This window comes from Rhea americana, unplaced genomic scaffold, assembly GCF_003343005.1.
Source record: "Rhea americana isolate MKP2758 unplaced genomic scaffold, rheAme1 scaffold_326, whole genome shotgun sequence".
NCBI lineage: Eukaryota > Metazoa > Chordata > Aves > Rheiformes > Rheidae > Rhea > Rhea americana.
The window spans coordinates 673554-686274 of NW_028186453.1; the positions used below are offsets into that span (position 1 = coordinate 673554).

A 12721-nucleotide genomic window follows, 5' to 3' on the forward strand; every position below is an offset into this window, starting at 1 on the left:
GGGCGTTTGGGGAGGGGGCGCCGCCGGCCGTGCTCGGGGGCGAGCCGCGGCGGGGCTGTGCCTGCCCCGGCAGACGCCGCCTGCGCCGGAGACCCCCACGCCTGGCAGTGCGACGACGGCCGGTGCGTCTCCAGCGGCTGGCGCTGCGACGGCGCCGCCGACTGCCCCGACGGCTCGGACGAGCGGGACTGCGGTAGGTTTCATTTCATTTTATATTTCATTTTATTTTATTTTTGGGGGGGGGGGGGGGGGGGGGGGGCGGTGGCCGGCCGGCGGGTGGCGAGCGCCGCTGCGTACCCGCAGTGTGCGGGGCCAAGAAGGTGCAGTGTCCCGGCACCCACCACTGCATCCCGCGCTGGGAGCTCTGCGACCGCCACCGGGACTGCGAGGACGGCTGGGACGAGGAGGGCTGCCCGCTGCGGCCCTGCCTGCCCGGCCAGTGGCAGTGCAGGAACCGCGTGTGCGTCGCGGCCGAGTGGAAGTGCAACGGCGTTGACGACTGCGGCGACTCCTCCGACGAAGACGTCTGCGGTGAGCGGCGCCCGCTCCCACCCGCCCGCCCGCGCCGGGGCGACACCCTGGGCCCCGGCTCCCCGTGGGGCTGCGGACCGCCGTGCCCTACCCRCCGTGGGTCCCGCAGCCCCCTGCCCCGCCGGCATGGTGCGCTGCGACGAGGGCAAGTGCATCCTGGAGGCCCTGATGTGCAACGACGAGGACGACTGCCTGGACGGCACCGACGAGCCCGGCACCTGCGGTGAGCCCGGCAGCCGGGCCGGGCAGGGGTGYGTGCCCCCCGCCTCGTGCCCCTAAACCCGCCTCTGCTCCACCTGCGCAGGCCGGAGCTGCTTCGTGCGCAACGGGGGGTGCGCTGAGACCTGCACGGACACGCGCTGGGGCGTGCGCTGCTCCTGCGGGGCCGGCTGGGAGCTGCAAGCCGACGGGCAGAGCTGCGCCGGTACGGGCAGCGCAGGCGGGTGGTGGTGGTGGTGGCGGCCATGGTGGTCGTGGTGGTGGTGGTCGTGGTGGTGGCCGTGGTGGTCATGGTCGTGGTGGTGGCTGTGGTCGTGGTGGTGGCTGTGGTCGTGTTGTTGGTGGTGGGGCCGCCGGCGCCGCGTGCCGCCGCCAGGCTCCCGCCAGCGCCCTGTCGCGTGTCGGCGCAGACGTGGACGAGTGCGCCCTGCCCTACGGCCCCTGCAGCCAGCTGTGCAGCAACGCGCCCGGYGCCTTCAGCTGCGCCTGCCTCCCGGGCTACGAGCTGCAGCACGGCGCCGCCTGCGAGGTGGCAGGTGGGTCCTGCGGGCGGGCTTTCATTTTTTGTATTTTTATTATTATTATTTTTACCCCCACCTCTCTTCTCCCCGAGCCTGCCGGGCCGGCGGGAGAGTGACCCGCAGCCCCTTGCCCCCCCCCCCCCCCCCCGGCAGACAACGCCACGCAGCTCCTCGTGGCCGTGGGGCAGGACCTGGCTCTGCTGGACGCCCGGACCCGAACTTACCGGCCCCTGCTGGCCACCGAGACGGAGCCGCGCGCCCTCGCCTACGACCTGCTGCGGGAAACCTACTACTGGCTCACGGAGGAGGGCGAGCTCCGCGCCCGCCATCCCGACCGGGGCGCCCAGCCCCTCTACCCGGGTGGGTCCGGCGGGGTGGAGTGGCCGAGCCGTGGGGCGCCCTCCCTCGGGGTGGGAGGGGGGGCTCGCCCTGCCGCTCACCCTGTGGTCCCCGCAGACGCCGGGGAGGTCAACAGCATCTCGGTGGACTGGTTCACGGGGCAGCTGTACTGGGCCAGCGGCCACCCCGCCGCCATCTGCGCGGGGCTGGGCGACGGCCGGGGCTACGTGACGGTRCTGGGCAAGGACGTGGCCCCCGAGCAGCTCGTGGTGCACCCGGCCGCCCGGTGAGGCTCGTGCCCCGGGGCCATGCTGGTGGGACATGTCGGGTAGCACCGGCCCCGGAGGGATGGGGTCGGGGGGCCTTCCCCTCCGCCCGGTGCTCAGTKCCTGCCCCCCAGGTCCCTGTACTGGGTGAACCGCGGGCAGAGGGGCCGCACGGTTGTCGCCGCGGCGGGCATGGACGGCTCGGACCGGCGGGAGCTCACCGTGGTGTCCATGGAGGAGCCGGTGGGGCTGAGCCTGGACCACGCGGCCGGCAGGCTCTACTGGATCAGCGAGTACAAGGAGGTAGGGGGGCGAGCAGCAGCGGGTCTCTGCCCCCTCAAGGTGCCAGCAGGCCATGGGGCAGCACTGGGGATGGTGGCGAGTCCCTGGCTCGGGAGGTGGGACGGCCTGCTCTTGGGCGTGGGGGGCAGTCCGAGCCTCCCTGCCCCACGGCAGGAGGGTGCYGTGCGGTCACCGCGCCCCGGCCTGTCCCCAGTCCATCGAGACACTGAAGGTGGACGGCAGCGGGCGCCACTCCTTCCCCGCGGTCCTGCGGAGCCACGCGGAGCCGCTGGGCCTGGCCGCGTTCGAGAGCCGGTTCTTCTGGGCTGACGGCACGGAGCTCGTTTCGGCCGCCCAGGCCTCCCCCCGGGAGCAGGCRGTGCTGCTCCGCGCCCCCGTCTCCGCTTTCACCGTGCTGCACGCCCTGCGGCAGCCTCCCCGTGAGTACCTCCCACGGGTGCTCCAGGTGGAGCTTCCCAGATCCTGCCTGGTGGGGCCAGGTGGTGAGAGCTCCCTTGCCAGAGGGGACGTACRGACCTATAGAAAGGCTGTTGACCCCCACCGTGGTCTGGGGTGGCACTGATTCCTCCTGGGGTGACACCGGTGCCCTGCCTGGGGGCAGCAGGCTTATGTCCAGCCTGGGCTCGAGGGGGGATGGGAGGAGGCCCGGCAGTCACGGCCGCCCACGCTCCCAACGTCCCTCTGCTCCCAGGGGACACCGCCGCGTGCGCTCCGGGCCTGTGCAGCCACCTCTGCCTCCTGTCGCCCGTGCACCCTCAGGGCTACAAGTGCGCGTGTCCCGAGGGGCTCTTCCTCCTGCCCTCGGGGAAGTGTGCAGGTGAGCAGGGGTGGCCGGGCAGAGTACGTCCCTGCGGGGGCTGTGACTAGGACCAGGTCCCCAGCACGCACAGGTGCTGCTTGTTACTCCTTGGTCCATGCTGGGGACCCACTCCTGTGGGTCAGAGGTGTGGCCCAGCTTGGGAAGTGCCCTGCRTGCAGAGTGAGGGGACCAGGGGGGTTCCCAGAGTTTGGAGCTGGCCTGGGGGCAATGGGAAGCCCCTACTTGTGCCAGGAGCTGTGCTCTGTGCAGTGAAACTCTTGGCCTGGGTGACAAACAAGCAGATGCTGTCTGTACCCTGGTGAGCCCRGGAGAGGAGAGGATGGGGCTGCATGGGAGCTGGGGGGCTCTTGTCCCCATAGTGGGTGGCCTCATCCCTGGACAGCCTCACTTGGCCCTCCAGGCTGCAGGRTCTGCCTGGGCCATGCCTGCTCAGCTCCCCTAGGGCTCTGCTCACACATTGTCCTGTTCCTGCAGAGCTGTCCATCGTGTACGCGGAGGAGAAGGCCATCTCCCTGGTGCAGGTGGGCCCCGGTGCCCACAGCCAGCTGGTGCAGGTGTGGCTGGAGCACCTCCACCTGCAGGACATGGATTGGCAGAGGTCAGTGCTCTACGGGACRGATGACCGTGGGACACTGCTGCGTGTGGTGGGACACCCGGGGAGGAGAGAAGCCATCTCAACCGGGCTGCCAGGTGAGACCCTGTGGAGCAACAGAGAAGAGGGCCTGCATTATGGACGTTTTCCTAGTGGTGCCCCGGGGTGCTTCCTGGGATGCGGGGCTCTCTCGGGTATGGGGGCAGGGGGGACCAATGGCGGAGGAGCACGGCTGTGGGACAGTCCCCTAACTGCTCATCTGCCTACTGCCACTCAGTTTGCTCTGCCCACGTGGACATACGCTCTGGGGACCTGTACTGGCTCGCGTGTAACCGGAAGGACGTTGGAGTTAGCCGGGCGCCTGGCATGGCCCCCCACATCCTGCACCGTGCCCGCAGCAGCATCCAGCACCTCTTCCTGGACTGGCAGCGAGGTGCTCTGTACTGGCTGGCGCAGGGGCTGCCCCTGCAGCAGCTCAGCCTGGCCGGGGGCACACCGCAGGATGCCTGGAACGAAACGTGGCCCGAAGAGCTGCCTGCAGCCATGGATAGCAAGGCCTTCAGCTTGCTCTGGAGCTCAGCCTCGGGTGAGCCCRGCGGGGTCAGGAGCAGGGTGTGGAAGTGGTCGCTGTAGAGGCAGGAGGGTCCAGCCTATGCATGGTGGGTTCGTGCCCAGGCAGAGGGTGGGCAATGAGGTCCAGTGCCACTGCTGGAGTCCATGGAGCCTCCAGCATGAATGAGTTGATGGCCTCAGCCCTGGCATCCTTCCCATAGCAGCAGGGTAAGGGGAGATCGGGTGGGCCGAGAGGGGGGCCCGTGAGCCTGGCTCAGTAGCATCCCTCTGCTTTGCAGGCCTATGGGCACTGAGTCTGACCAAGAGGCAAGCAGTCACCCTGGTACCCAGCTGGCCCCACGGCCTCGTGGCTGCCTTCGAGCCCTACTTGGTGTCAACAAATGGGACGGCTCTGCTGCTGTGGGACCGGAGGACGCTGACCCTTGTGCTCTCCATACCAGCGGTGGGTGTGCAGGGAGTGGTGACCTTCGTGGGCACGGAGCTGCAGGCTAGTAAGTGTGATGGTGGCACCGTACCTGCTGTCGGCACTGTACTTGGTGCGGCTGGGTGGCCCAGGCTGCCTCGAGCTGGGGCAGGTGGCTTGGGTTGGAGGGCTGTGCAGGACATTTATGGGGGTACTCATGTCATGGGCAAGGTGTAGCCCCAACTCTGGGCTCTTGTTCCAGCACCAGTGCCTCTGCCAGCACCAACKAACAAGGAGTCTGCCCTGCCCCTCCCTCCGCTTGTGACCACCAGTACAACGACAACCACAACCACCACTACAGCTCAGCCCACCACCTCCACCACAAGGCCTACAACAAGCAAGACTAGCACTGTGCCAGTCACTGTTCATGTAGCAACCAGTAAGGCCACCGTAACACCAACCACCACTGCCCGGCCCACGCCAACCAAGACTACCTCAGCGACAAGAACCACCACCACCCGATCCACACCAACCAAGACCATCCCTGTGTCAACTACTACAACCACCCGACTCAGTGCCTGGGCAACGCCAACCAAGACAACCTCTACACTGCCAACCAAGACCACTCTTACGCAATCAACCACTACCACCACCGCTACCACCACCACTACCGCCACCACTACCACCAGTCGGCCTTCATCAACCAAGACCTCTGCCGTGCAGCCAACTACCACCAGCTGGCRCATAACCAGCCCTGCACGGGTTGTGCCCCCAACCCCCAAGCTCTCACCAAGCCCTCCACATTCCCCAACCCCTGTCCCCCACCTGTCCTGTCCCCGCACGCATGTGCTCTGCCGTGACGGCACTGAGTGCGTGGCCCAGGAGTACGTGTGTGATGGGGAGGAGGATTGTGTGGATGGCTCTGATGAGGATGGCTGTGCCCAGCTCTGTGACACCCCAGGTAGGAGCTGTTCTCTGCTCCCTGGGTAGCTGGGTGGCCCTGTGCCAGGATTTCTGGCTGCTTCCTGGTTGGGTTGGAGGGATGGGGACCAGGCAAAGTGCATGCCCTGGCCTGTGCCAGGACTTGTGGTTGCTTCCTGGTAGGGTTGGAGGGATGGAGGATGTGGAGGATCATCTGCTGCTTGGAGGGACCTAGATGTGACTGAACTAGGACTGCTTCTGTCTCCCTGCTGGGGATGAGGCTGCTGGAAATACCGTGGCTAGGAGGGCTCAAACCTTGTCCTGGTGGAGCGGGACCGTTCCAGGGCTCTAGGGAACGAGAGCACTGGCTGGGGGGTCTGGGCACCCCACCTGCCCGCGCCAGGCTCAGCGCATTTCCTTGTCCCCCCAGGGGCCTTCCGCTGTTCGAGCGGGGCTGCGTGCGTGCACCCCGGGGAGCGCTGCGATGGGGTGCCGCAGTGCCCCGATGCCTCGGACGAGGCGGGCTGCTGGAGCCCCACGCGAGACTGCGCCCTGCACTGCGACGCTGCCGCCCGCTGCGTCCCCGAGAGCTGGCTCTGCGACGGCCACGCCGACTGCCTGGACCACGCCGACGAGCGGGGCTGCGGTGAGACCCCGGGGCCGGGCGACGGGGCCCCCCGCGTACGGGGTGCCGCAGGGAGCGCGCGCGCGTGGAGCCGCCCCGGCGGGCTGGGGGCCACGCGGTACCCCCCGCTCAGCGCCGGCCCCGCTCGCAGTGCCGAAGGAGTGCAGCCCAAGCGAGTTCGCCTGCCGGAGTGGGCAGTGCGTGGCCGCGGCCCTGCGCTGCGACGGCGACCAGGACTGCCGGGACGGCTCGGACGAGGAGGGCTGCGCCGTGCCGCGGCCGCTGCTGTGCCGCCCCGGCGAGCTGCCGTGCCCCCGGAGCGGGCAGTGCGTGCCGGAGGCCTGGCGCTGCGACGGCACCCCCGACTGCGGCGATGGAGCGGACGAGCAGGTGCGCGGCGCCCGCAGGGATGTGTCCCCRGCCCCGGCCCCGTCCGGGCTGGCCGGCGCCGCCGCTCACGCCGCGCTCTTGCAGGGCTGCGCCGGGGAGGAAAAGCCGTGCGGGGAGCGGCAGTGGGGCTGCTCCGGCAGCCACGGGTGCGTCCCCGACGCCTGGCGCTGCGACGGAGAGAGCGACTGCGCGGACGGCAGCGACGAGGCTGGCTGTGAGCGCTGCCCCGCTCGTCCCCTCTGCGTCCCGCCTGGGGAGGGCTGGCAYGGAGGGAGGGCAGGCGGGACGGCACCCCGGGACGCCCGCGCCGCCGGGGGAAAGGCCGCTTTTCCRGTATCCRTGGCGGCTCYGGGCCCCGTGTGTCTGTTGTCTCCRCGGGGCTGGTGTCACCTGGTGTATGAGCGGCCCGGAGGCAGGCTGGGCGTTGCTGTCACGGGCACCCGAGCAGCGCCTGCCCGGTGCCAGGAGATGACGGAGGAGGCTCAGGACATCCTTCCACCTGTGCGTCCCYGCAGGCCCGCCTGCTCCCTGCCAGAGCCACGAGCACCCGTGCGGGCTGGGGAGCTGCGTGAACGCATCCTTGCTGTGCGACGGTCGTCAAGACTGCGCGGATGGCTCAGACGAGGGAGGCAACTGCTCCGTGCCCTGCCAGCTGCCCTGCTCTCACCTCTGCCACCCCTCGCCCCAGGGGCCAGTGAGTACCAGGAGCCGTGGGCCAGCTGGGGGGGGGGCACCGTGTCCCCTGGGGACATGTGGGGCTGATAGCCCCTCTCCTCGCAGAGGTGCCAGTGCCCCCCGGGCTATCGGCTGGCTGAGAATGGCGTGTCCTGCACAGATGTGGATGAGTGCAGGGAGGAGGGTGAGGGATTCTGCAGCCAGACCTGCCTCAATGCCCCRGGGAACTACAGCTGTGGCTGCCTCCCTGGCTACCTGCTCGAGCCCGATGGCCACATCTGCAAACTCACTGGTGAGCCCAGAGGTGTCCAGGCAGGATTGGCGGGGGTGGTCCTGGCACTCAACGGACATCTGGCAGGCACCTGCCCAGGGGCATCTGCTGCCTGTGGGGAGCTCTGCAGTCCCCCAGATGGCCCTGGCCCTCTGCCACGTGGCCTCCCAGGCCATGCTCAGCTGTGAGTTGCCGCTTGCCAGCCCACAGCCAGTGGAAAGGTCCATCCCCGCTTAGTTGTGTGGTAGGGCCAGATCCCGGCAGGATGCAGTGCCCCAGAGCACTGTGCTCCCTGTCCACGTGTGCTGGGACTGCGGGGCTGCTAGCAGGGAGTGGGACCTGAGGGGCTCTGTGTTGCCCCAGGACCGGAGCCCACGTTGCTGGTGGCCATGCAGTCAGAGGTGCTGTCCTACGGGCTGCGGAGCGGGCGTGAGGAGGTGCTGCTGGCCACCGACAAGGAGCGCGTCATCTTCTCACTCGATTATGACCCAGTGGAAAGGAAGGTTTTCTGGGTGGACCTGGGCACGGAGAGCATCCGCTGGCAGGGCCTCGACTCGGGCAAGAAGGGCACACTGGTGAAAGGTGGGCTTTGACGAGGAGAGGGGAGCAGGGCCGGTGTCTCCGTGGCCATGCAGGCTCCAGGGTGCCTGGCTCTGTACCCCTCAGTGGAGGAATGCTGGTGGGACCCAGGCTGAGAGGAAGCTGAGCTCCTGGGGTGGTGGGGATCTGGATTGGGAGCATCCGGGGCGGGGGGGAGGACACATGTGGCTGTCACTGCCGGGCACTGAGGCTTGGATGTGTTGCAGGTGTGAGATCGGACTGCMTCGCTGTGGACTGGGTGGGGAGGAACCTGTACTGGACAGATGGGGTGGCAGGACAGGTGCTGGCCACCCGCCTGGGGGCTGCCTGGCGAGGGGTCCCAGAGTACACCGTGGTGCTGGATGGAGACCTGGATCAGCCCCACTCCCTGGTTCTCCAGCCTCCGGCAGGGTAAGATGGGGGTGAGAGGATGCAGGGATCTCCTTGCCAACTCCGTCCTGGCCAATTTTTCCTGTGGAGCCTGGCGTCAGGCTGGGAGAGAGGTGCGATGGTCTCACCTGGGCATGGTCAGGGTCACACAACTGAGGAAGAAGGAGCGTGGGTACCTGCCCCTAACGTGGACAGGGCCCATGGTGCATCCATGTTCGCGTGGGAAAAGCCCCACTGCCCYAGCGCTGGGGTGATGCTGTGGCAGATCCATGGGCCAGCACCTCTCTCCCCGCAGGCTGCTCTACTGGTCAGAGGTGGGGAGTCACCCACGGCTGATGGAGGCCRCCATGGATGGGAGCCGTCGGCGTACACTGCTGGCCCAAGGGCTGGGCTGGCCCACCGCTCTGGCCCTTGACCTCCCTGGCTGGAGGATCTTCTGGCTGGATGAGAAGCTGGGCAGCATCGGCTCAGTGCACCTGGATGGCACCGACATGAAGGTGTGTGCTGGGGGGCTTTAGGCACAAGGTTGTGACAGATACCAGGGCTGGTGGTCATAGTCTCTCCACCAGGTGCTGCAGCTGAGCTGGGTCCAGAGCCCCTTTGCGGCAGCTGTGTGCGAAGGAGAGCTGTACTGGTCAGAGAAAAAGGCATGGACGGTGCAGCGAGTGGACAAGGCCACTGGCAAGAACAGGACTGTAGTGCTCAAGCGACATAGGCAGCCCCACGGTCTCCAGGTACCTGGGGGTGCCCCATGGCTCAGCTCACACCTTCAGCCTATGTGACCCCGCCATCCCCGGGGTGCAGAGCTGCCCTCCTCATCCTTGGGGTCCTTGAGCAATGGTCCCTGTGGTCAAGAGTCTCTGGTCTTCTTGCCATCTCTCTGTTTCACCTTCCTGCCCTGAGCCAGGCCATGGCGAGGTCTCAGGAGGCTGATGTGATRCCAGTCATGATCAGCCCTTCTGCTGGACACTGGCTGGGCCATGGAGCTGACCTGGCCCTTCTCCGCAGGTGATGCACCCAATGYTGCGACCAGCGTTCCCCAACCCGTGCGCAGCGCGTGGCTGCTCCCACCTGTGTCTGCTGAGCACTCGGCACACCGGGCAGTGCCGGTGCCCTGCTGGGCTGACGCTGGCAGCTGACGAGACCACCTGCCTCCCCCTCCACGATTCAGCCTTTGCCCTTCTGGTGGCACCAGCAGCTGTGACCCAGGTACTGCCTTGCATCTCCTAGAGCCAGGCCCAGGGTCTGCTGTCCTGGCTGCCTTTGGGCAAGCTGCTGCCATGCCTGGAGGTGGTTGGTCACTCCACCATCCTGGCAGCTCCTTTCTCCACCCAGGTCTACCTGAAGGACCTACCTGCCACGGCTGGAGCCCAGAGCCTTCCCCCACACCGAGCCCTCCCCTTGGCCAAGGTGGGCCGGTTGACAGCCATTGACTACACAGTGAAGGACAAGAGCCTGTATTTTGCAGAGGTGGGGGGCCGCTCCATCGGGCTGCTGCGCCTGAAGGACTCAGGCCGACTGTCCTGGAAGCGAGCGGTGGCTGTGGAGGGCACAGTGGTGTCCCTAGCCCTGGACTGGCCGAGCGGGAACCTGTACTGGATCGGGGGGCAGCCGCCCCTCATTAGCGTGGCGGCTCCTGGGGGTCGCTGGGCCCTGGTGCTGCTCAGCGAAGGGCTGCAGGGCGCTGCCTGGCTGACGCTGTGTCCTCGTGCCTCCACCATGTGCTTCGTCACAGCAGCGGGCAGCCGGGGGCTGGGGGCCACGGTGGAGTGCGCGGCCATGGACGGCACCAGCCGCAGGACAGTCTGGAGGAGGGCCCGGGCTCCCGTTGGCCTCACCTTTGGAGGCGCTGGCACCYGGCTGTACTGGGCAGACCGTGGTGAGTGTGGGGCTGACCTGAGGCACCCCGACTGTAAGCTGTGGCCTGGCTTACTCCTGTGGGGCAGCCTAGAGCCCTCTGATGTCTATCTCCTGCAGAGAGAGGAGTGATCAACAGCATGGAGCTGGACGGCTCCCACTTCCGTGTGGTGCGGGAAGGGCTGCACGGCCTCTCGCTCTTTGCCATTGGAGATGGCTTCCTGCTCTGGACCACTGCTTCGACCAACGGTGAGCCTGTCTGTTGGCTGCTGTGCTTGATACACCCCCTCCTGCTCTCCCAGAGCGTGGTATGGGTCTCCCTAAGGTGCAGGCTGCCCCCAGGATAAAGGGCAGCCTGTGGGACCCTGATCTTCTACACCGGACGCCCTCACGGGAGGAGATGGGGAAGTGCTGATCCCTGCGTGTCCCCAGGCTCCAGCAAGGTGTGGCACAGCCGGTTGGAGCGGGCCGAGAGCTGGTGGTTCCCGATGGAGCAGGACCTGCTGGCCGTGAGAATTTACAGCCAGTTCTCGCAGGAAGGTGGGTCTGTGGCTGCCGCAGTATGGGGCGGGTCTGGGGTGCCGTGTCCTTCCCTACGGAGGCCCTGCAAACCTGTGCTGTCCTGGCAGGCACCAACGGCTGTGCAGAGAGAAACGGGGGCTGTGCCCAGCTCTGCTTGCCCAACCCTACGGGGCGGCTGTGCCGCTGCTCAGCCGGTTACCGCCTGGTGCACGGGACAGAGTGCGTGCCAGCCCCCCCGTGCCTGGCCCCGCTCCAGGCCTGCCATGACCTCCTGAGTTGCTTCTCCAGAGAGCAGGCCTGTGATGGGCACCCAGACTGCGCGGATGGCTCTGATGAGCTGGACTGTGAGTACCTGCCCGTGCTGCGTGCATGCAGGCTCCTGGCTGGGCACTAGGAGGCTCGCCCAGTCTCGCCCAGTTTGGGAAGGTGGTTCCACCTGGGGCTCTACTGAGCTGTGCACATCCCTCCAGGTCCTTCTGCAGCAGTGGAGACACGGCTTCCCACAGCAGCACCATCAGGGACACCCCGTGCGGAGGGAGAGGAGAAACCACCCTTACCTACAACCACACCCAGTCCTCAGCAGCCCATTCCCAGTCCGCCTGCAGCACCCAGCCCCCGGGAGCACGGGGAGCCCTTCCTGGTACCCCCAAGCACTGAGGAGGTGCTGGGGGCTGTGCCGTGCAGCAGTGAGACCTGTAATCTGCGCGGGGAATGCGCCATCGAGGCTGGGCGGGTGACGTGCCACTGCGCTCTGGGCTACCGCGGTGACTACTGCGAGGAGGCAGAGGTGCAGCCTATGGCGGGTCCCATCGCCCTGGGGGTGGCCGTGCTCCTGCTGGTCAGCGCAGCCTCTGTGGGGGCCCTGGCCTACATGCGGAGGAGGGACAGCCGGAGGAGGTGAGCTCTAAGGTTGGCCTGGCTTGGGCTAGGAGATACCACTCTGTCCCAGGTCAGAGGGGCTATCTGGGTGCTCCTGGGCTGCATGGAAACCTCTGCTCACTTCAGCAGACTAATGCTAGGGGTTGTGGCAGGATGTTGGGGTTCTTCTCCATCTCTACAAGATGGTTCTGCTACCCTCAGTGTACTCGCTTCTCCCCAGGACCTCCAGCACTGCCTCTACCCGAGCACTGACCCTGTACCACCGCGAGAGTGACCCTGAGGAAGAAGATGAGGAGGATGAAGAGCTTCCCCCCAAGAGCGATACCTTTGTGAACGAAGCTTATGATGGGAAAGCGGTGAGCAGTACCAGGAGAAAGCCCTGGTGGGGAACCTTCCTACCTCCTGGGGGTACTCTGAGGGCCCCTGCATTGGGCAGCGCTGGCACGGTGCCCACTCTGAGGCTGGCTCTGCCCTCGTGCCAGGGAAGACCTGGGGATGCCAGGATTCTGGCTGGTACAGGGCTGTCCCAGGGACCCCATGGCCAGAGCCCCTGTGCCTAGGTATGACGTGGGCCTGGGGAGGCCAGCTTAGCCCTGACTGTGATGCACTTATCTGTGGTCTCTGCAGGAGCTGCCAGCCCCACTGGGGAAGGGACCATCTCGCCCCTGAGACTGTATCTCCATAAAGGAACATTGTGCAGCATCTCTCGTGCCATAGTGGTGTATGTCCAGCCTGGGGAGGACAGTACTTATGGGTTGACTTGCCCCTCCCACACCTCCACGCTCCAAGAAACTTGCAGTCCAGAGCAAAAAATATTTTAGGAGGTCTTTCAGGAAGTCTCCAGTCCTAGCATCTTTGCTGAGCGGTCCAAATCTGGTCCCTTGCTGCAGGATGTATCCTGTACCATCCCTTAACCGTGCAAAGGGTACCTCTATTCACAGTCCCTCTGCAGTGCTCTGGGCTTTGCTAAGCATGGAAATCTCGCCCAAGGGTTCTCGCAGGGGGGGAGGCCAGTGAAGGACACAATGAGTTGATCAGGATCTGC

General features: G+C 66.7%; 1 protein-coding gene across 1 annotated transcript in view; it reads left to right on the forward strand.

Annotated features, from left to right (window-relative positions):
- The window catches only part of LOC146592584 (uncharacterized), a 14168-nt gene extending 1790 nt beyond the window's left edge, over positions 1 to 12378 (forward strand). Inside the window, exons 2-32 of the mRNA XM_085310821.1 lie at positions 74 to 193; positions 304 to 531; positions 641 to 754; positions 836 to 955; positions 1161 to 1286; positions 1425 to 1631; positions 1728 to 1896; positions 2011 to 2179; positions 2373 to 2598; positions 2871 to 2996; positions 3474 to 3689; positions 3869 to 4177; positions 4443 to 4655; positions 4830 to 5528; positions 5919 to 6134; positions 6265 to 6503; positions 6588 to 6717; positions 7019 to 7197; positions 7284 to 7470; positions 7813 to 8031; positions 8256 to 8439; positions 8714 to 8915; positions 8988 to 9152; positions 9427 to 9627; positions 9754 to 10297; positions 10396 to 10524; positions 10708 to 10815; positions 10905 to 11141; positions 11268 to 11694; positions 11897 to 12032; positions 12304 to 12378. Coding sequence (XP_085166947.1) covers positions 74 to 193; positions 304 to 531; positions 641 to 754; positions 836 to 955; positions 1161 to 1286; positions 1425 to 1631; positions 1728 to 1896; positions 2011 to 2179; positions 2373 to 2598; positions 2871 to 2996; positions 3474 to 3689; positions 3869 to 4177; positions 4443 to 4655; positions 4830 to 5528; positions 5919 to 6134; positions 6265 to 6503; positions 6588 to 6717; positions 7019 to 7197; positions 7284 to 7470; positions 7813 to 8031; positions 8256 to 8439; positions 8714 to 8915; positions 8988 to 9152; positions 9427 to 9627; positions 9754 to 10297; positions 10396 to 10524; positions 10708 to 10815; positions 10905 to 11141; positions 11268 to 11694; positions 11897 to 12032; positions 12304 to 12345 — 6587 coding nt within the window. The 3' untranslated portion in view covers positions 12346 to 12378. The remainder of the gene's footprint in view (positions 1 to 73; positions 194 to 303; positions 532 to 640; positions 755 to 835; positions 956 to 1160; positions 1287 to 1424; positions 1632 to 1727; positions 1897 to 2010; positions 2180 to 2372; positions 2599 to 2870; positions 2997 to 3473; positions 3690 to 3868; positions 4178 to 4442; positions 4656 to 4829; positions 5529 to 5918; positions 6135 to 6264; positions 6504 to 6587; positions 6718 to 7018; positions 7198 to 7283; positions 7471 to 7812; positions 8032 to 8255; positions 8440 to 8713; positions 8916 to 8987; positions 9153 to 9426; positions 9628 to 9753; positions 10298 to 10395; positions 10525 to 10707; positions 10816 to 10904; positions 11142 to 11267; positions 11695 to 11896; positions 12033 to 12303) is intronic.
- Positions 12379 to 12721: the final 343 nt, after the last annotated feature.